The sequence below is a fragment of the Mytilus galloprovincialis genome, chromosome 3, assembly GCF_965363235.1.
Source record: "Mytilus galloprovincialis chromosome 3, xbMytGall1.hap1.1, whole genome shotgun sequence".
Classification (NCBI taxonomy): Eukaryota; Metazoa; Mollusca; class Bivalvia; order Mytilida; family Mytilidae; genus Mytilus; species Mytilus galloprovincialis.
In genome coordinates, this window is record NC_134840.1 from 40,740,351 (window position 1) to 40,764,486 (window position 24,136).

The window sequence follows — 24,136 nt, forward strand, 5'->3', positions numbered from 1 at the left end:
ACTCTTCGTTATCGCTCCAATTAAAACAGTAAGAAGACCAAATCAAATACGATGTTTGAAGAGTGTTCAAAACAAAACAATAACTGGAAAGTTTTACCAAATAATTTAACATTTTATAAACAGTACAAAAAGTGAACGTACCAAAGAATTTCATGTCAACACAAATATGCTGACTACTGGGCTTTTTATACCATGTAAAAATGGTTTTAAAAATATACCACTTTCTACCTTTGGAAGCCTTACATGTAAATCAGTAGAGTATTTGAATATTGAAAGCAAACATGATATACTTTTTGCACATCAGCGATTTCGTGGATGTCTTTTTTAATTTTTATATTAAAACATTATAGGTCAGAATGTCCATGTTTAAAGGTGGTTTGGAAGTAGCTTACGTGGTTTTTGATGCCAATGGAGCTGATAAGAACAGCTGGTTTGACAAAAGTAGAATAATATACAGTTCTTTCAACGACCTCAGTCCAGATTCTACAACTAACTTCGCTAGTATTAACGGGTACATTTTATATTTATAGGAATTTTATAGTCATGACATGGGATCAATTATAATAAATGACAACGTGTTTTCCTCATACTATTTTGACGACCAATATGTTCTTAGTTAACTAATGTTACAAAAATGTAAACCAAATACGCACTGTTTAAAATGTTGGCATTGCACAAAGTCCAGTTGTTTTAAGTTTCTTGCTGTGTGAGTTTGATGAAGCTTATATCAAGGGTGTAAGAATGCTATATTTCTATATGAACAGGTAATACTTTGTGTTTTAAGCGTTCCTAGAGTATCTCTACAATTGACATAGTTTGAGGATACAGATGTTTTAAGATAATTATGATTTAGTGCTTGCCGTATGACATTGACACTCGTGCGTTATTGCTTACCTTAGTACGTTGAATGTCTGATTGTATTTACATTACATGTTTTTTTGTGTTTGCGTTTGGTGTCTTCTCATTGATCATTACCTATCTTTCTTTTGTAAGTATCAACATTTAAGAAAAACACTTTTTGATTCCTGATTTATAAGTTAGAAAACTGTTCTGCCATAATTCATATGTCCATTAGTTTGCTTTCAACTAGATGTAGTACTGTTTGTTTTAATATTACTATTCTGTAATTTTAACCAAACGCCTAGTTGACCTGACCGAATAATTTAGATTAAAGAGGACATTTATTTTTTTGTTATTTCGCAACATACGCAAGGTACCAAAGTTATTAACATAGCATTTAAGCACCAAAATACAGTTGCATAACAGTGAATAGTAAATTGATAAGGAAAAGTTTGCTTCTTTGAACTGTTTATCAGTATTCTCGAAATACTGAGTTTTAAGTCTTACCATTAATAATAATGAGAAACTTTTTAATAAATATGTAAAGAAATTGGCAGTCACTATTAAGTATTCCCATGTTACAAAGTAATAGCTATGAGTTAACCTCAAACAATTTTGTTTTGTGGAAGTGAATAATAAATATATAGTGTTTTTTTTCGTATTTACATTCTTGGCTTCACAAAAATTGCATATTTTGTCGAAATCATACTGAAATAAATTTGAGATTGAATGTCGACCATTCGCGTCATAATACTGATGCATTTGTATTTCATTGTAGTGCTTTCTAATTTTAATATTCCTGTGTGTAGCAATGCATGGGTAATATTATTAGGAGTGGTCCATTAAAAAGGAATGGTATCAACGGACTATTCTAACTAAAAACAAATTGACAAGCCAATGGCAAAAAACGAAAATGACTAAACGACAAGCAACAATACACAACCAACAACATAAACAACTAAAGACTGAGTGATAAGAACCCTAACAAACACCGGAAGTGTACAAGGTGCTCCGAAATGGTATGCAGATCATGCTCCACATATATTTGTTTTTCTACGGTATTCTTTCTTCAGATTAAAGTACATCAAAGTTGAAGTAATTCCTTCGAAAGTTTAAAAGCCACCAACGTGATTCGGGTGACATATTTTGAATATCTTATCACGAAGAGCACATATATGATACAATTGTCGTAGCCACAATCCCATCCTGTATAATTCAGTTCTGATATCATCAAGTAATATTTGTTCTTGCCATTAGTAAAACGTCCAAATACTGAAACAAATTCTACTGAGTCTTCCGAAGCAGATTGGGTTTTCGTGAGGTCTATTTTCCTCAGTGTTTTGGTTTTATGCTTAGTGGTTTGTAAGTTGCTGTTTGTCTTATAGTCATCAGTCTTGTTAGCTATTGGAATATTTCTTTTTATTTCTCTTAAAAGAGTAACGGATCTCATCCCTTATTCATGTGAGTGACTTATTACATTGTTTCTCTAAAATTGTGAAATGTGATAAAGATTTGGAATTCTTTCTAAAAAGGTATGAAAGTGCATGGCTTAATTTTCATGCGTTTTCAAATGTTTATAAATTTTGCTAGGGCATGTATATGAATATACTTTATTTATTGTGTAGGGACGCTGGCCTCAATAGAAGATTTTTCTTGCAACGTAATTATGGTGGATGTAGCAACGATGCTGGGTGGTTTATAGTTGTGGAAGGCGATGCATGTAGCTGGGAAAAACTAAGTGGTTCCAAACCTTACTTCATATACAGTAATGCTGCATCGTATGAAAAACAAGTTGGTATGTGATACATGGAAATATGAAAACGGAATTAAAAAAACAGCATTGTGATATACGTTGTTTGTATATTATTTTTTATCATATAAAAAAAGAAATATTGCAATACTAAAAAAGTAAAATAACAACAACAACAACAAAAATACAACTCCAGGAACAAATCAACTTGGAAAGTTCCTTATCAAATTGCAAAATCAAAGCTCAAACACATAAAATGAATGGAGAACAACTGTTATATTCAAAGTTGTTACCTCTTGCATAATTTATTATAATCGGTGTATATTTGAAATAAAATTGGTTATAATAGTTATCAAGGGTACCAGGATAATAATATGATACGCCAGACGCGCGTTTCATCTACATAATAACACTCATCAGTGACGCTCAGATAAAAAAGTTAGAAAACCAAACAAGTATAAAGTCGAAGAGCATTGAGGACCAAAATTCAATAAAGTTGTGCCAAAATAAGGCTAAGGTAACCTATAACTGGGATAAGAAAATCCTTAGTTTTTCAAATAATTTTCATTTATAATTAAATTAATATTTTTTTCATACTTTTGCAAACAAACTTATAAAAATGACCATATAATTGAGATTCATGTCAACACCAAAGTGCTGACTACTGGGCTGATGATACCCTCGGGGACAATATTAATTTCAGACAGATCCCTTTAAATAATCTTTAAAAGCACAATGCATTTTAGAAACACGTTTTGTATTGTAAATTTTAAAAATGTACATTTAATTGTTTTTGCTAAAACACGCAGAGTTAAACATAACAATATTTCAGATATGGATATGGCTGAAGTTTTTGCCATAAGCGTTGGTAAGTTGATTTTTTTCTCATTTTAACTTGATATTATGGAACACTTAAATGAACAGTAAAATCACAAAAATACTGAATTCCGAGGCAAATTCACAGCAAAAATCCATAAATCAATCGGCAAAATCAAAAGTTCAAACACATCAAACGAATGGATACAACTATCATATTCCCGACTTGGTATAGGCATTTTACAAGTAAATAGTTATTCTTTAACAATTTACCGATAGTGCTTTAAAGTGTCTTACTGGATTTTGCTTACATCAGTACTTATCTAGTAAACTGAATTCGATTTTTTTGTTTTAAAAGTACAAAAATGTAGCAAGGATGTAAGAAATCAGCAAACCCTGTTATGTAACCGAAACATACAACAGAAACAGAGATCTACACTATACAGGTACATGAAGTCCACTGATGTCAGGTAACATACATATAAGTGTATGTGGCAACGCATAAGTTATAACATTACAGCAAAATGAATAACGAAATATTAGTTTCTTATATATAAAGTAAACCTTAAATTTTAATAGCAATTTTAAAATTAGAATACTTATATTTTTTAAATGGCTGATTTCGTCATATAGATTTTTGAGACTCCGTGATATTCAAAGTGTTATTTTATTATGAAAAACAGGCTAAAAACAGGCTACTATTTTAGATTTTGATAGGAAACAAATGTAGGGATGATAAAAAATCTATGAGATTTATGAATCTTGGATTAATGTTCTTAATATCAGTCTATGGAAGAATCGATTCGATAAAAACTTTTCTTATATCAACGAGCGATATTGTCTTATATCAACGAGTTGCATTGTGGGAAATTTCAGACGAATGTTAGCATTTGTACGAAATAAGGCAGATTTCTCGGTATAAAGTAATGACTCTGTTCTAAAAACATGGTGACATTTAACACGAAATACGTCTGGTGTATAATTTCCATGAATTATTTTATGTAATAACAAGCAAGGTGTATTTAAACGAGAAAATTGAATTGTTGAATAAATGAAACATAAATGCACGATTTATGATATATCATTTGCAGATGTACACATTCTATAAATGTCATCTAGCAAATTCAGTGGAATGCAATTGAGATGAATCCAATTGTTTGCTAAGCCGAAATCACCTATAAGTCAAAGATACTGCTATATTTTATTATATCAATGCGATATTTGTCTTATATCATAGCGATGATTTTTTAATATCAAAAATTTATGAATGCGATACTTTTCTAATATAACTGCTATAGTTTTCTAATATAAAATGAATATGATGACACGTCACAATGCATGTCAAGAAAACTGCAAACATAATTCTCAAACTTAGATCATGACCGGTTTAATGTTTTAGGATCAACATCACTAAAATTTCGTAACTGTAACAAAATTAACGCTTACATGAACTTATCATTTCGAAAATGTTGCTTGACCTATTGATATTTGAAAGTGTTAACAACCTGTTCAGTCTATTTTTTCAATCACATGGCTTAACCGACTAACTAACATGTTTAACCCCGCCACATTATTTATGTATGTGCCTGTCCCAAGTCAGGAGCCTGTAATTCAGTGGTTGTCGTTTGTTTATGTGTTACTATGTTTTTCGTTCATTTTTTTATACGAATAAGGCCGTTAGTTTTCTCGTTTGAATTGTTTAACATTGTCTTATCGGTGCCTTTTATAGCTGACTATGTTGTATGGGCTTTGCTGATTGTTGAATGCCGTACGGTGACCTATAGTTGTTAATGTCTGTGTTATTTTGGTCTCTTGTGGACATTTGTCTCATGGGCAATCATACCACATCTTCTTTTTTATAATTCTATTTGAAGTGATGATGCAATGGCGAAATTTAAATGCGGTTGCAAATACGTTTACCGACCTATTAGATTCTAATATACTGGTCACACTGCTATAGCCTATTCACCTTGGTAATATCGAAATAGACAAAAAATATCATTACTTAAAAGAAACATTCATTCAAACAATCCAATCCAATACAGCTCTAAATTACAATGAATATTCAAATGGTAGAATAAATAATTCAAACAAATTAAAATGTACAAATGCTGATGTCCCGAACTTTGAAGATACCAACTGAGTAGCATCAGACTATGAATTGGACAACTTGTCAAACAGAAAATGTAGTTATTATTAACATAGAAAATATTGGGAAGGAAAACAGTTCTTTTTGGATATCAGAGACTTTTCCCATTGATAAACCGATATCTCTATGAACACAATCAGCTCGCCACGTGGACGCTCTTTTACATCGCGATGACCGTGAGGGCATTCCGATGTATTGTTGCCACAGAAATTTGACTTTCGTTTTTTACTAGTAACCGATCGTATAAATACGCGAACATTTATAAGTCCAAAATAACAAACCGTATCGTTTGTTATAAATTCATTTCTTCAATGAGTACTTAAAAAATGAACACAAATAAATAAGATGTAAACGTCTTTTGACGTTAGAAATGTGTATATATCTTTTCAATATTTATAAATTTAGATCGTTTAGTTTGAGGACTGGAATGCAGTTATTTATAAGGACAAATTTTAAAGATTTATAGATATAAGAAGATGGTGCATGAGTTCGAATGAGACAACTTTCCATCAAAGTAATAATTTGTTTAAAGTAAACCATCACAGATCAAAGAAGGGCCTTAAACACGGAGCCTTGGCTCACAGCGAACACCACGCTATATAGGTACAAAAATATTACTAGTGTTAAACCATTCAAACAGGAAAACCAACGGTCTAATTTGTATAAACAAAGGAGATTCAAAAGTACAGGTCAGATTTTGTCGAATCAATCTGAACGAGGACAGTATGATTCATCTTTGTCACAAGTTAGTTTCATTGTATCAATAAAGAAAGTCTTCCATGTGTGAGTTGCGAGCATATTGGATATATATTATTTCGGTGCGTTCATTATGAAATTTGCTAAATGTTATATATGTGAACAATTATTTTGATACTTAGCTATTTGATTACGGCATTGTTTATTAAACCCTTATTTGATTAGTTTTGCTTCCAAAACCAATTGAGAAATTTGTAAGATATTACAAAAAACAATTTGAATTTAAGCAATGGTCTTAAAACTGCTTATTTACAAACAATACTGCTAAGAAGTAAAATCACAAAAGACTGAACTCCGAGCAAAATTCAAAACAGAAAGTCCATTATCAAATGGTAAAATCAAATGATAAAACACACGAAACGAATGGATGTCAACTGTCATATTTCTGACTCGGTACTGGCATTTTCATCAAATTCTGTCATATTTACAACGATGCGTGATCAAAACAGACATAATAGGTAAAATTGTCAACATATGGGTACAACAGTCCAATATTAATACTAATAAATACTAATATTGATATAACAAAAGTACCGCTATGATATTTTAAAAGTATCGCATTGATATTAGAAATGATAGCATTTGTATATTTACTTATATAAGAAAAACAAAGCACTTCAAATTTTACACGGACATAAACATTTGCTTCTAACTAAATGTAACTTCTGACTGTATATTTAGACTCCATTGTTGTTCATATTTGAACAATAAGTTTTGAAGTTAGCATTTTCTTAATTTTTCGTTGCCGAAAACAACATTTTCCGCATGGAATACGTTGAACAAAAAATGGTGACCGTAATCCGAGATGTAATTTCCTACTCTTAAGATATTCAGAAACTGAAATCAGAACACTCGATATTAAATAATGATAAATTTGTTTAGTGTTACAACAAAAATATTTATAGCTGTTCTTTATTTTAATCGTCTGAAACATCGGTCTAGAAACCTATATGCAGTACTTTAGCTTTTTTATGCGTTGTAGATATGCAAGATTGCTTGCCAAATCCCTGTTCCAATGGTGCTGTATGTACAGATGAAGGTCTAACGTTTAGTTGTGACTGTACCGGAGACTGGATTGGAGACACATGTTCTGATAGTATGTAAAGTAACAGGTTTTATATTGAGACCTCATCGCGATTAAGGAGTAGGTTCGGTAAGGACCGATTTTGGCCTCAAATTTCAGGTTCATCTGACGAAAGATTTTGACCACTTTTTAAACACTTACGTGTCTATTTCATATGAATCAATTAGTTTATGTGAAAGATTTTAACTGATTTAGTCATTAAAAACGACCCGATTCAAGCTCAAATATGAAAAATCTACCAAATATGCCTAAAAATGTCACTTTTCAGATGGTTTTTGTCAAAAATGAAAGTGGCAGCATCCGTGTTCATCATCAACCTTTATATATGTTATGTATTATCTTGAAATACAACTGACATTTCAATATTAAGGATGAACACGACTGCGGCCACTTTCGTTTCATACGGAAGCCGTCTAAAATTTAACTAAAATGCTAGAATAGTGAAGATTTCAGTAATTTAGCATGACTTAATGGTGCTAGTATCCGATGTATGTGCATTGTATTGTCAAAAACAGTCCACATTTATGTAGCAGAAGCATTCTACTGTCCAATAAAGAACTTAAAGTTTACATTTTAACAATTTTGTGAAATTGCTATATTTTGGGGACTAAGAAGGGGTCTTACTGGACCTACTCCTTTTGCAGGTTAAAAGGGTACAAAATTGTAATAGTTATATATAGCATTTTTATAAATATCCTAGTTGCAGTTATTTTTTTTTAATGTATTTTTGCCCAGTCTTCTATATTAGAGAGCATTATGTATAACTGGCTGTGCGTCCGTCCTTTATCGTTTAATAATTTGGTATGAAGTTGTGACGATCAGCTAGAAAATTTAGGACACGAATATACCAGGCATACAAATGTTATATTGCGATCAGGGTATGTCTCCTATGGACAAATATTTGTATTACTATATGTTCCCAATGATGGAGAATAGTACTATCATGTAAGCCCTATATTAAACCAATTACTTTCAAACAGGTATTAGTGAGATAAAGATATATTTTACAAATTAAGTTAATGTTTCTTTAAGTGCCATAGAAGTTAGGGTACTACAACTATGCCACTCAGACTTCAAATTGTGTACACAAAGCAGTTGATAACAATATTTTATTTAATGATTTGATCATTTATACTGTTAAACTTACAACCAACAAGTTATATTAACAGAAAGTGTATTTCAGCAGAACGTACATTGCTTCAAAATTTATTTTCGTTGACATGGTATTGAAAGTGTGTAACTTGTCGTAACTAATCTTTGCATGTTTTGCACAACTTTTGAACATTTTGAGTGACTTTTTTTTTTTATCTTAAATGTTTAAATTGATTTTGAAAAAACTTTGAAATGACAAAATCTAAAAACTATAGAAAACTATGACACGAAATGTCTCGTTTAACACCTAATAAATGTTCAAGACGTTGTTTTTTATTTCGTGTTGGACTTGGTGCCCTCTGTTCGTGTCATATGGCTTTATAGGGTTAATAAAAGTTGTGGGAGGTTTTCTAATTGGACTAAGAGCCAGGTCCATCATAATTTTCTTTTCAGAAAATGGCGGCTTAACTAGCTGGTCATCATGGGGAAGTTGTTCAACAACCTGTGGTGCTGGCTCAAAGACAAGAACAAGGTCATGTACAAACCCAGCCCCAGTAGGAGCAGGATCTCAGTGTTCTGGCTCAACAACAGAATCGAGTAGCTGCAATTTAGTAACATGTCCAAGTTAGTATACAATGTTATCATTCTTGGGAATATTCTTTATAACCAGGCATTTGGGTTTCTCTTTTCACTTGATTCTCCATTTGTTACCTCTATGTCTTCTATAGTTAACTATACAGTACAAGTTTATTTTTCTCATAGTGAAAGCCGCACAGTAACCATAGTCTACTATACGGTACAAGTTTTTTTTTCTCCTAGTGAAAGCTGCACAGTAACCTGTTACACAGTAGTTCTTCAAATCATTGCCATTTGGTCTTTGCTAGATAGTTATCTCTTGACATCATACTATCTAATCTCATTTTTTCACTGAAGATTCTTTTTATGAACAGAACTTTTGAAGAATGCATCAATAAAACGACATCTGAAAAACACGCACAAACGCTGTAAATAAGAATCGGATAAATATTATTATTTGAAGTAAGATTTTTTTCGCAAAAGTTTCATTTGAAATTAAAATTTGAAGAACATGTTCCTTTATAGTTGTCATATTTTATTAAAAAAAATTAAAGAAGCGGTACAGTTAATTATAAAACTGAAAGTTCAAATACATTGGTTATGTTATTTATTACGGTTGATGGTCAGCCATGGTTCTATTTTAATTCATAATCCTTGCAAATGAAAGAGTGAGCAGAACCAGAAGACAATTTAAAAAAATGCTTTTTCCTATTCTTTCATGCTTCCTATTTTCAGTTAACGGTAATTGGGGTCAATGGGCTCAGTGGAACGCATGTTCGACGACGTGTGAAGCAGGAACAAGGTCCCGTTCTAGATCCTGTAATAACCCAGCAGCACAATACAACGGTCTTGATTGTCAAGGATCAAGTTCGGACAGCGAATCTTGCACCTTAATAGCTAACTGTCCAAGTGAGAATATTTGAATAAACCTTTTATGTTTGCCCTTTTGTTTCTTTTTGTATTTACTGTATTTATACATGCAGAATAAACACAATTGGTTTTACCCTACAAAGTTGTAAATTGTAATTTTTTCAAGTAACAACGTTTTGTTTTCAACTTACCATCCCTGAAAGAGTTCTTCGTAATTCATTGTATATATTCGTTTATTAATCCTCTTTCTTGTTCGTTCAAATTGTCAAATTAGTTCTACAAAACATTTAAAGCTCGTTATCACTTCATTTGTGTTTAATTAACATATGCGAAAATGTTAAGTTTACAAAATACCAACAAAATTATCTAAAAATCATTACAAAATACCAACAAAATTATCTAAAAATCATTATCTTTTAGTATTGCTTTTTTCATTGAATGTAGATATACATGCGTATGATTTTAGTTAATGGTGTATGGGGATCCTGGTCATCGTATGGAGCATGCTCTGTTACGTGTGAAACAGGTACATACACAAGATCAAGGTCATGTAATAACCCAGCAGCACAATACAATGGGCAAGCCTGTTCCGGTGCTTCTTCACAGACAACCAGCTGTACACTGCCTATGTGTCCAAGTAAGTGTTAGATACGACACTATCACCAAGTGCTATACGGGTAACTTTAATATAGAATAAAAGAAAACTAGATACCCGGATATTTGAATAAAGACAAAGAGTACTCTGCCTACTTTATAATTGACAGCATTTCAGTTTAAAGTGGTATACTAGGATTGAACACTTATCTTCAACAAGTCTTAATTTGCATTTAAAATTATTCATTTGTGAAAGCAATCTTCTTAAAAAAAATAGTTTCTCATACATGTAGATTCCACTTCAATCTTTATCGTTATTAACTTCCTTTATCTTCGGAATATTTAACGTAAACGATACACAAAGTAGGTTGAAATGTTATTTAGTTTTTAACTGGATTTCCCCCCAAAGTCGCTTTTTCGGTTTCTTCCTGTAGTAGTCTAATGGATATTGCGAATGTAATGGGATTGATAGTGCGAGTATGAAAACTTTAATTGACTTCTTAAAAAGTTTCTCAAAGGAAACAACAAATATTTGTTTTACAGTTGATGGTGTATGGGCTAATTGGGGAAGTTGGGGAACATGTTCCGTAACATGTGAAACTGGTACATGGACAAGGTCGAGGACTTGTACAAATCCAGCCCCTCAATATAGTGGTGCAGATTGTCCAGGCAGTAGCGGATCAACCGGTTCCTGCACGTTGCCGATGTGTCCAAGTAAGAAGTTTCGTTAAAATCTTGTTCAGATATAAATATAATGTAAAAACATGAAATGATTACCTGCGGTTTTATTTAAGAATTGAATGCCTCTTTTTGTAAATTCATTGGGGTGTAAAAGCGTTGAACGAAGTACATTTTGTATGAAGCGCGGAAGCGCTTCATTCTAAAAATGTACGCACGGTCAACGCTTTTACAACCCTATGAAGTTACAAAAAGAAGCATTCAATACTTATAATTACATTTTTTAGCTATGATCATGAAAACACGAATTTTATATTATTTTTTGTTTAATTCACCTGTGCACTTTATTGTGGGACCACGTGTTATCATGGATGATAAGTTTTATTGAGTGATGCAATTGCTGAAGGAATAACATGTGATGGGCAATTAGCGAATCAGAATAAAGTATTATAATGAAACATACATCTAATGTAATTATAAAAGAATATGAAGCAGTTTAAACATTTGAATGTTATACATAATTAGTTTATGGACTGGTATGTTAACATTGATTTAATTGAACAATCTGTAATACATGTATGCAAATTCTCCAATTATGATTCTTGAACTACGTGTAGCAAGAAATTACGAGGAGACAGTTGATACAAATAGAGATTGTTAAAACTAAATAAAAATAAAACAAGGCGGTCACAACAGATCGTACGATTTTTTTTTTTTTTTTGTCGTGGAAGATCTATAAAAAAGTTGGTGTGGCACTATCGTGCATAAATGCCAAAAACATATTTCGAGTGTCTCATCAGCTACGACATGTCCACGATGGATCCACGATGGGTACGTGTGACAGTCGTGCGACAGTCGTGCGATAGTCGTGCGATAATCGTACGACAATTGTGAGTTGTTTGGGGCTATTTTTGAGGTTTTCATGTCATGGGATGCGCGTGTAACTGTCGTGCCACTGTCGTACGACTGTTGTGCCACTGTGATGCGACTCTCAGAGAAAGCTCTTGAAACATGCCAGGCTCCATCTGTAAGAATCCAACGAAATCACCGGCAAATTTTCGCTTCAGCATCATTGTACTATACTGTTCAAACATCAGGCGCCGTTCGATCCATAGCTTACCATCCAATACGGGCGTTTCGCTGGCTCATTTACTGTTCATGGGCTCGAATCAACGATTACAGAACCATATTTTGCCCCTGTTGGAGTCTTGCGACGATTGTTTGAAAATGGTTTATGTTGATACTCACGACAATGTGTTTATCGCACGCTAGTAGGACGACGGTTGTAAGACCCTACCACGACAGCCACAAGACAGTGACACGACAAGTAATCGTAGAGCAAAAAAGCGGCACGTCCAATTTTCGACACACGACAGCGCCACGATGCTCAAAATATCGTGCTATTGTCGTGCGATTGTCGTACGACGACTACAGATGACCCGCGATTTGACCAAATTTTATGTCATGGCGCTGCATAGATGTGTCGTGGTTTCGTTGTGACCAGGGCTTTAGATGACATTGTGTTCCAATGATCTTTAAAGGCCATACTTGTTATGTATTATAACATGTTTCGTTAAACATATACCAGACATTATACTATAATGGGGTTACGTTTTTCTTCAGTTGACGGTGTATGGACAAGTTGGTCAAGCTGGGGATCATGTACAGTTACATGTGACGGTGGCAGCCAAGACAAGACGAGAACGTGTACAAATCCAGCAGCACAGTATGGCGGTGCTGATTGTGTAGGTGTCGGATCCGCATCTCAACAATGTAACACCCAAGCATGCATAAGTAAGTTTTGTGACAATGTTATAGGTTTTTTTAATACATTTGTGTACATGTTTCCTTAAATATTTACCAATTTTACAGGTATTTTTTGGATAATTTGATTTTTTTTAACACAAAACGAAAATATTCTAAAGAAGCACTTACATGTAATAAATGACTGTAAATACAATTCATATATTCAGTTGATGGAGAATGGTCTGCATGGGGAGCCTGGGGTAGTTGTTCTGTGTCTTGTGGTGGCGGACTGTATTCTAGGACACGAGGTTGTTCTGATCCAGCCCCGTCTAATGGTGGTCTTGACTGTTCCGGTGACTCCAGTGATTATAGTTCTTGTAATTCGGCGGCCTGTCCAACAGCAGCTGCAGGTGTTTACGTACAGGTAAATCTATCGTTGATTTAAAAAATATTGAATAACAGGCTCTTGACATGGGACACGCACATATAAGAATGTAACGGGGTTAACATGATCTGAAGGTGCGAAAACTACACTAACGTGGGACAACTGTGCAACAGTACATCATAATATCAAATTCTTTAAATCAATTGAAGGGCTGAACTCATCAGATCGGTACAAAGCATAAATACATCTTACAAATACACATACCGGACGTGGTAGGGTATTTATACATCCCCACAACAAAAAAGACACTTATTACAGATATGAGAATACTTGCAGCAACTGACAGCTACTTAAAATCCAATAACAACAAAAAATTCAATCATGTTAAACTAAAATATCAACCAGTACACATCCAACATCCGATGGATTTAGTGTTTAGACGTCAATAACAGTCCGTTAAAAACATGGCCTTGTGCAATGCCAAGATGCCTACACTGCAAAGCATGTTTTACCCCCCCCCCCTAATAATAAAAAATTAGTATGATATACAACCATAATGTAGACACAATAACTTCATACTTCTTCATCTTTATAGCTCCGTTTCACATTGGTGGCTTTAAATCATTCTTACCAAAATATTCTCGGCTGCCGGTAAACAACCAAGAATAAATAATCTAAATTAACTTTTCATCTCCGTTTCGTCTCGGCAAATATTGGGCCACTCATAGACATTGAGAAAGTTGTCAAGTGCATAGTTCCCCCATGCTTTTTGTGAAACATTATAATTTCAGTCTACCATAATAACCACACAGTAATCAGTAAATCAGTATCACAGATATATAAATAATTACTAGTATATGAATATGTTGTATGAGTGCCTATGAGATAACTCTCTATCAAAGTCATAATTTGTAGAAGTAAACCATTACATGTCTAAGTACGGTCTTCAACACGGAACCTTGGTTTACATCGAACAGCAAGCTATTAAGACTTAAAAAAGTCAGTAATTTGGTGAATTGTTGATATTTTCTAGCTATGTCCAGTTGGATGGTTTACCTGTGAAACTGGCGGGACAAAATGCATTGATGCATCCTTTGTATGCGATTGTGAAAAAGACTGTGATGACAAAAGTGATGAATCAACTGGCTACTCAGGATGTGATCCTTTAGTTCTAGCCGCATGTCCAAGTGCTGCACCTTGTAAGTCATAATGTTTCATAATTTATCACGTACAACCTTCAAGTAATCATTTAGGAACATACATATATTTTTACAGGTTTAAATGAATTTCATAAAGTGCTTTCTTTATCGAAACGACTTAATGCTTGATAAGGAATGATCATAATTTACGAAAATAATGCTTTATTTTCTTATCGTTTACTTCTAGAAAAAATATGCATCATTACACATATTATTAAATTTGATGCGACTGTCATACAAGTGAAAGGTTTAGCGCTATAAAATCAGGTTCAATCCACCATTTTCTACATTTGAAAATGCCTGTACCAAGTCAGGAATATGACAGTTGTTGTCCATTCGTTTTTTATGTGTTTTATCATTTGATTTTGCCATGTGATTAGGGACTTTCCGATTTGATTTTCCTCTGTGTTCAGTATTTTTGTGATTTTACTTTTTACTTACATGTACCTTAAATCCGGTATAATCCATCCCTCTTCTTATTATTCATTACAATAAACAAAACAAAACAAAACAAAAGTAAATGTTAAATATTAATTTTGCTGAAAATGAACTACTTAAACTTTTTTTTTGTCACCTATTAATGAAAAGAAAAATGTTAAATATTTGCTGGATATGAACTACCTTAACATTTTTTCTTGTCACATATTTGTGATAGGAAAGCTCAGGTTTTAAATCTTGTTTATTTATTTTTTCTGGAAGTAATTTTCAGTTATGTATATCATTGCATTACAGATGAACGAACTATTTACAGCTATAACGCGGACACATACAAGAAAACATTTAAGTTTTGAATATTATAATATTCAATGTGCTCAATTAACCAAATGTGTGGCAATACATCTTACTCTTTTTTTCTATTTTCAGCGCAAATGATGACCTCTCCTGTTATACTTCTGTTCTGTCTGTTGGCTTCAGTCGCGTTTCTCATCCTCAGAAAATACTAAGGAAAAATATCATTGTTTATTTTATGTTTAATCACGAATTGTATGTCTTATTTTGTGATATGTTGAAACATTTATATTTAAATATATTATTTATTTTATTATAATTATTTTATATTATTTACACATATATTGTTGATTACTTAGTTTTGTGATGTTCATTTACTATCTTTATGCTTTTCTAATAAACTGATCTTGCATTGCAATTAACTTCCATCTGTTTAATATAATTTTTACATCCAGTTTTATCAGTATTTTTTTGTAGAATATGATGATATATTTTTCACCTGACATTTCTGTATACACAAAAGAGAATGAGAAACAAAACAAAACAAAAAATGTAGAAGAACAAACACCATAATGGTTAAAATAAAAAGCACAAACAGCTCAACAGTAGATATTCCATAGAGGAAATAAAACATTGAGTATTACAAATGAAAATGTAATTCTATTAAAAACAGTTAAAACCAAAGACAACCAAAGTTCAACGAAAGAATGATATGTATTGGGAACATGCCTTTTAGGTTTATCTGTTCATCGTTGCAATTGATCACCCTTGTTCGTATATTTTCATTTTTCATTTTTGTTTTTTATTTTCTTGTTTTTATACTTTATAACTATTTAATTAGGTTAAACATTAAATTAAAAAATAAAAAAGAAGATGTGGTATGATTGCCAATGAGACAACTATCCACAAAAGACCAAAATGACACAGACATTAACAACTATAGGTCACCGTACGGCCTTCAACAATGAGCAAAGTCCATACCGTATAGTGAGCTATAAAAGGCCCCGAAAAGACAATGTAAAACAATTCAAACGAGAAAACTAACTGCCTTATTTATATAAAAAAAAATGAACGAAAAACAAATATGTAACACATAAACAAACGACAACCACTGAATTACAGGCTCCTGACTTGGGACAGGCACATACATAAATAATGGGGCGGGGTTAAACATGTTAGCGGGATCCCAACCCTCCCCCTAACCTGGGACAGTGGTATAACAGTACAACATAAGAACGAACTATAAAAATCAGTTGAAAAAGGCTTAACTCATCAGATGGACAAAAATAAAAGTGAACGTGGCCCGGTTCTTATACATCCCGACACAAAAAGACACAATGAACAGATCTGAGAGTACTCGCAGTTATCTGACAGCTAGTTCAAAGCCACTAACAACTAATAAAAAAATCATGCAACTTAGACTATACTGTCAATCCGTACACATCCAACATCCAATGGATTTAGTGTAAAGACGTCATAAACAGCCAGAGAAATTCAGTCTCAAACATACTGAATGACTTTAAAACGCAACACTTAGTCTAGATAATCCTGTCTCATTCCCTTTTTCAAAAAGACAATTTTTGTAAAATGTATAATTTTCTGAAAACAAAGTTTACAGATTGTAAGTTGAAGGAACTAAAGTTATAACTGTAAGAGTCATATATAATATATTGTATACATGCAGTATGTCTGTATTACTGTAAAACCATCTGTTCAAATACAAAACGAAGAATTTAATCACATTTGAAGGATTTCACTCGAATAAAAAGTTTTTTTAAATAATTAATTCGTACTTATTAGTTTAACAGTGTTTTATATGTAGCCATTCTTTCATTCCGTTACAAACATACGTAAAACCAGACACGCATTTGTGATACGCATTTTAGGTATTTTTACTCCTCAAAATTACAATTTCAACATATTAATGTTGTTCCTGATCCAAATGACAAATGCATACACATGGACAAAATAACAAATATAGATGAAATGATAAAACATTATCTAAAGTTTCTTAACGTTTCAAGACAATTGGATAGTTTGTGATTAAAAAAAACATAAAATAATGTTATCTTGAAAGGTGTGTTTCATATTGTCTGTTATTTCAGAAAAAAAAAACAATTAAAAATTATAGACTTATGATAATTAATATAAAAAAGAAGATTTGATATGATTGCCAATGAGACAACTGTCAACAAGAGGCCAATTAGAAAGAGAAGATGTGGTATGATTGCCAATGAGACAACTGTCCACAAGAGACTAATAGTATGAATGCCAATGAGACAATTGTCCACAAGAGACTAATTAGTACGAATTAAGACTGAAATTTGTTTTCCATGCACCGTAAAAAAAGTTGGAACAATGGAAACAGTTGCTATGGTAAATACAAATAATCAGAGACCACAGAAGGAAAGTATATTACTCTGACATTGATTCATAGAACGTTCTTTTGTTTATTTTATAAATAAGAAAGTATCTTTGTTTTAAGTTTTACACACAAAATTTGAAAACAGAGAACACTATGCCTCTTATAACCAACATGACTTTATCATACGACGATACCAATACTAAAATTCCGGATTAGAAAACAGGCTTATACATAGTTAGATACTTTAATTCAATCACGGAGTCGGACCGGCGATGTCGTAGGTGTGGTCTAGTAGTTGTTAATTTTTATGTCATTTGGTCTCTTGTGGAGAGTTATCTCATTGGCAATTACACCACATCTTCTTATTTCTATTTCTAAATGTAATCTAACATTTTAGAAAAGATTAAAAGGCCTTAATGTCAAATAAATTTATAGAGACTTGGATGCTACCACTTTCTATAAAGCAAACAAACACACTTCTGAAATAATTTATTGGTACAGGCATCGATATTTGAAGAATGGGCGATCATACACTACATGTACAAGGCATTGGAAACCAAAGCGAGATCATTGGCTCTAGTTCTACTAGTAATTTATTGCATTATCGTATCTATATAATATAGTAGATGTGGTATGAGTGCCAATGAGACTACTCGCCAACCAAGTCACAATGTATAAAAAGTTACCAATTATAGGTCAAAGTACAACCTGGCCTTCAACACGGAGATTTAGCTCACACCGAACAGCAAGGTATAAGGCCATCCCCCCTAAAAAACGGGGAAACCAACGGTTTAATCTATATAGAAAACTTCAAAACTTCAAAACGAGAAACACCTATGAACCCCACCAACTGTTACAAACGACAAAACAACAGGTTCCAAGCAAATATACAGGTTTCCTTTATGCCCGCGTCACACTGTCCCGATTTTTATATACGATGGACACCCGAATGCGAAAATTGTAAGTTCGTACGAAGTTGGTCCCGATCTCGTTAAAATACCAAAAAGTGACCGAAGCAAGTACGATGAATAACGAAGTCTATACGATGGTGCTGAAATTATATACGATAGCAAAAGATGGACATACGAAGGTTAACCGAAGACGGATATTTAAGCTTCATATCTCAGCCGAAGCCTACACGATTGATCACGAAGGTTACACAATGGATTACGATGATGGCGAGATGGCCATACGATGTCTAAAAGACGTCGTGTACAGCTTACGATGCATTTAGATTATATGCTGATATACAAATATAGTGTCCATATTTGTCCCAATATGTTACATACGAGGGGATGCCACGCTCGGCATTGCCTTGTTTGAACTGTAAAATGTGTGCACTAGTCTGAATAAACACCTATAAGTATGCCCATGTTTACTGATCTATCTTAAAGGTAAGGTAATGGGTTCGTTGACCCCTTTTATTCAAAAAGAGCTCTTTCCAGGAGAATATCATAATAATATAGACAAAAGAAAGGATGTGGGGAAAGCAACAAATGCGGCAAAATATGACATATAGAAAACAAAATGGTTATGGAGTAAACATTCGTGTGACAACAACTCAGACGATACATAAAAAATCAGAATAATGAAAAAAAAGTTGGTTTCCCTATATACGTGTACCTGCAGTGTTGGTGTACGAGGCGCGTTTATGATTTTCATTATGTTACTTGATATGAAAAATTGACAAACTGAAATAATATTTTACTTGTAAAAGTAAACCCTGAGCCTGTAATAGCTGCTCTTCTTGTTCCATTAGAATCAATAGAAACAACGCTGTCGCCTCTCTTGTTCTCATAGAATCATATGTATGTAGGACAATTGTATGAAAATTAATGCAAACAAGAGTAACGTTGTACATTTTAGACCGCCATCTATACCTAGATCTGATGTAATTTTTAATTGTAATGGTCATACTATTAAGTTTTCTAGTAATTATACTTATCTTGGTCTCGTATTAAACGAGCATTTAGACTATAATGTTACTGCAAAAGCCTTTGCATTTTCAGCAAATAGAGCTTTAGGGTTGGTAATAGCCAAGTGTAAACTTTTAGGTAATGTTTGTTTCGATGTATTTGTAAAATTATATGAAAGTTTGGTTTGTCCTATAATAGAATATGGAGCAGGTATATGGGGTGTAAAACATATTCTTGTATTAACTCCATACATAATAGGGCTTGTAGATTTTTTCTCGGAGTAGGAAAATATGCACCAAATGCTGCTGTTACTGGAGACTTAGGTATAACACTTATTTTTTATAAGCAGTGGAAGAGTATTATTCGTTTGTGGTGTAGATTAAATAACATGAACTCAAATCGGTTAAATGCAAAAGTTCACAAGTGGGCTGATTGTATGAGTATTAAGCATAAGTGTTTTAAAAACTGGTATTTTTTAGTAAAGAAAACCTTCTGTGAACTAAATTTAACTAATTTATCGTGTCCTGAAAATTAGGACACTAACTATGTTATAAAAAATCTTATGTCAAAATTAGACGAAAAACATGTCGATAATTGGCATGCTGTTTTACATAGACAATAACTGTTTAGTGTCTTTAAATATCAGCTGTATTTGTACGAGGCTAGGAAACAAGGTGTATGCGAGCTTTTAGCGAGCTTTTACACCTGTTTCGAGCCGAGTACAAATACAACTGATATTTAAAGACACTAAACAGTTATTGTCTTTATCCTGCAATTAATTCTGTATATTATTTGTGTTTTGAAAGACACAAAAACACATGTTTCGCAATTATTTTTGATTTGAAATCCCTTGAGGCCCGTCTAGTAATACGATGTACAGTAATCACACATTCAGCTGAAGACGGGTTCGCAAAAAAAGAATCTCGAATGGTCAACAATAATACATCGCTCAAAGTGAATAATTATCTATTTTAACATAACAACTTATTTCAATAGTAAAAACAAATAACAAAACATTGTTCAATTTGAAACAGGAGTGTACGAGTTTTCCTACGCTTCAGACTCGAAATTCACTAAACATGCATGCTGAAATTGACATGGTTGGTTTTGTTACACAATCATACACATTCAAGTTTTGATATCGATAGTTGTCATGTAGAAAAGACTGCTGTTTATTTGTGTATGTTATTGGTGTGATTCTTATTGCTCTAAAGAAATGTTGGAAAAGAAACAGAACGTATAAAAGAAATCGTTAATTCAAAATTGATACGTCTTTGGAATGCGATTGCAATACACATTCTGAGGTCACGCGGGTTCATACAATACTCAGTCCGACAGTGGGCGGAGGTTTTAAGCGATATCTGTATAGTATACAGATACAGCATAGCGATATCTGTAGGGCTGTATCTGTATAGTAGAACACCCAATTGCAGGATAAATTCTGATAAATCTATATCGGGCAGAGGTGGCAATAAGCTACGAACTTACAGACTGTTTAAGGAAAATTTTGAACCGGAGGAATACTGCAAAATAGCTTTACCCTTCAGTCACAGAAGTGCTTTCGCCAAATTTAGATGTGGTGTTGCTCCCCTAAGAATTGAATTAGGGAGATATGAAAATAATGTTTTAGAAAATAGAGTGTGCCATATATGTGACGTTTTTATTGAAGATGAAGCGCATGTTTTATTAAGATGTCCTCTTTATGACGATTTTAGAAACCATTTATATTATGTTGCTGAAACTTTTAATGATAATTTTAATACTTTAGATGATAATCAAAAGTTAGTGTTTTTATTCTCAGATGTAAATATGATACGTGTGTGTGTGCCAAAACCTGTCATTTGATTTTAAAAAGACGTAGAAATTTTGTATATTGTAATAGTATTTTATTTCATATTGTGTATTATATCTATGCATTTTAATAGTCTCTTATAATTCTGTATAGAATGGCTCTCATTTTATCTAGTGTTATTTTACAATGTATAAAGATTGATTGTACTTGTTGAGAGATGAGACTTTAATAAAACATTGAATTGAATTGAATATGATATGAGCTCCATGTTTTGTAAACGTCTTTCTTAACTGTCGTATTAGACTGACCAGTGCATATCGCGCATGACACTTTAAATGTATTTTAGCGCGAAAATTAACTTAAATTTAGCTGGATTTATTGCCGTCGTAGTTCCATCTTGTCGCCTTCGTACTTTTATTCGATGGCAACACGATGGGATTACGAGGTCTTCACGAAGTCGTGTTGCCATCGTAAGACCTTCGGGTAGCTTCGTGATTCATTCGTGTAGACATCGTAATGTCAAAACTGCCCGATGGAAACGATGGAAACACGAATGCAATTCGATGTTCAAAGATGCGTTTCCGGTGACATTACGATGGTGAGGATGTTGATACGAACTCAATACGAACTCTCAAAATCGGACGCACCTTCGGGGATTTTTTAACATGTTAAAAAATTTAGAACCCTTCCCGAAGTTGTCCCCGAAGGCTAGAAAAAGTAGACAATGGTTCTACGATGATTAAAGATGGCACTACGAATAGCCCGATCTGGATACGATCAGTCCCGATTATGAAAATTTCCTTAATCGTGTTGCCATCGGCGTAAAAATCGGGACAGTGTGACGCGGGCATTATAGTTGCTTTGCATATTTGATTTTATTTACCCAATTGTAAAATTCAATCGTTATTCATATATGCAAGTATATCATTTACATCAATATTCAAATTTACTTAATTCTCATATGTGAAATTAAAATCATCTACATGTAGACTAAGTAAAAAATATGATCTCGTTCCTGAATTAGAATGAATTAGAATTCGTATTCTGTCGCCGCGGTTCATGACTTACAAATGTACGTGTGGTTTTTGTAATCATAGTATTTCTTCTATATATGAAATGATGACATGTGTTTATGTTTGAAGACACAATTTCATTAGGTCTTTCCACCTTCCCGTGGAAAGACCTATTTGATTTCTTCTGATTATTATTTTTTTTTTCTTCCGCCAAATTTTTTTCCTTCGCGGTTTTTTTGTTTGTTTTGCAAGATGTCGCTTAGATATTTGGAATATGATATCGAACAGTTTATACACTTTTGAAACTGACACTGCAAAACCGAATACTTTCCCATATAAGAGTTATCTCCCCGAAAACTGTTTTTCTTGTTATCTCTAAGGCTTCGCAACCGTATAAGAAACCGACAAAATTATTTTTCCAAATTGTTCGTTACATCCTCAGAATGTTCTGTTTTATTTTGACCGAAGCCGTATAGAGATTCCATATGAGAGTTATTTCCCCTTTTGTATTTAAAATTTTGAAATGTATTTTTAACTGGAAAACCATAAGTGATAGAGGCCTAGGGTCTGTTGATTTGAGGTCCCTGGTCTAAAAAAAAAATAAAATGGGGTCAAGGTCAAAGGCCAAGGTCATGTTCAAAATCTCTCATTTTCATAAATCTTATTAGGTATCGACAAAATATTTCACCGAATTGTTAGTCGCGACATGTCTTTACACATAAATTTTAGTCGAAAGGGTACGTAAGCATTTGATGCGAGTATTCCCCCCTTTTATATCTAATATCAGTCATATGGTAATATAACTCATTAACAATATAATGTAGAGACCTAGAGTCTTTTGATTTGATGTCCTTGGTTGTTGACCTTGAAATTGAGCTCAAGGTCATATGTTAATTTAATGTTCTAGATTTTCACCTTTGCTTTTACCTAATATGTGTTCATGTTAAAGCTATTAAACTTTTTGCATTAGGTTGCAAGCAATATGACGTTGAAAAAGCTAACCGGAAGTGACCTTTTGTAAACCGGAAGTAGCTAATTTTTGGTAATAAATTATTGTAAAAGTATGTAAAACCATATATTTTTGGAATCAGCGTCAAGTAAACTATAAGACAGTACCAGAAGTTACATATTTTGAACCGGAAGTAGAAAATAATCTTCCTTATTTATATCTTTTTGTGTAGAAACCTTATTTTTTTAGAATCAGCGTACAATACGTTGTCATTTGACGCTGAAATTAATATTTTAAAACCAAATTTTATTATTTTCATATCAAAATAGATCCTTACTGGTGGAAAGACCTTCAATTGTTCTCAGAACAATTGGTTTTTAATTTTATACAAGTTTGTTGAGGTAAATGGCACTATCCTAAGTTAAGTAAAAAAGTTAAAATCCGAAAAACTTTCAGATTATATAAGTTTAACCTTTAAATAATTTGCTTAGCAGTTTTTCTTGTTTTTGTGTTACCTTTATTGCGATAATAAATATTAATCAATCTTCTTGCAATATAAAACAAATGATTTAACAGCATAAATTATTCATGAGGTTGATCTCAAAATAAGCCTCGAGCAACAAACCTCAAAGAAAGGAGAATCATAAAGGAACGCGATTCAATAAATAATTTATATGGACTATCGAATGTTTGATTTCTTCTTTTTTCGTCGAGACAAAACACTAGAAAAGTGGTAATTAATTTATAAAAGTCAGGTATTAAATAATGGTTAATCAATAGGAAATAAGGGTTACACGAGAGCACACTTGAATTCTATCAGCATTTTTATCTAGGGTA

General features: G+C 32.9%; 2 protein-coding genes across 3 annotated transcripts in view; both read left to right on the plus strand.

Annotated features, from left to right (window-relative positions):
• LOC143067934 (uncharacterized) overlaps positions 1-15,632 on the plus strand; it is a 32,246-nt gene extending 16,614 nt beyond the window's left edge. The window contains exons 12-23 of one of the 2 annotated variants that reach the window (XM_076241574.1): positions 351-511; positions 2,466-2,635; positions 3,423-3,458; positions 7,294-7,407; positions 8,941-9,111; positions 9,799-9,972; positions 10,400-10,570; positions 11,071-11,241; positions 12,829-12,999; positions 13,179-13,375; positions 14,370-14,535; positions 15,400-15,625. In XM_076241574.1, coding sequence (XP_076097689.1) covers positions 351-511; positions 2,466-2,635; positions 3,423-3,458; positions 7,294-7,407; positions 8,941-9,111; positions 9,799-9,972; positions 10,400-10,570; positions 11,071-11,241; positions 12,829-12,999; positions 13,179-13,375; positions 14,370-14,535; positions 15,400-15,479 — 1,782 coding nt within the window. In that variant the 3' untranslated portion in view covers positions 15,480-15,625. Of the gene's footprint in view, positions 1-350; positions 512-2,465; positions 2,636-3,422; positions 3,459-7,293; positions 7,408-8,940; positions 9,112-9,798; positions 9,973-10,399; positions 10,571-11,070; positions 11,242-12,828; positions 13,000-13,178; positions 13,376-14,369; positions 14,536-15,399 lie in introns of both variants that reach the window. The other variant, XM_076241575.1, reaches the window with a different exon arrangement.
• Positions 15,633-24,066: 8,434 nt separating this feature from the next.
• Positions 24,067-24,136, plus strand: part of LOC143067940 (uncharacterized) — a 40,937-nt gene continuing 40,867 nt past the window's right edge. The window contains exon 1 of the mRNA XM_076241587.1: positions 24,067-24,133. The gene's annotated coding sequence lies outside the window, so the exon portion shown is untranslated. The remainder of the gene's footprint in view (positions 24,134-24,136) is intronic.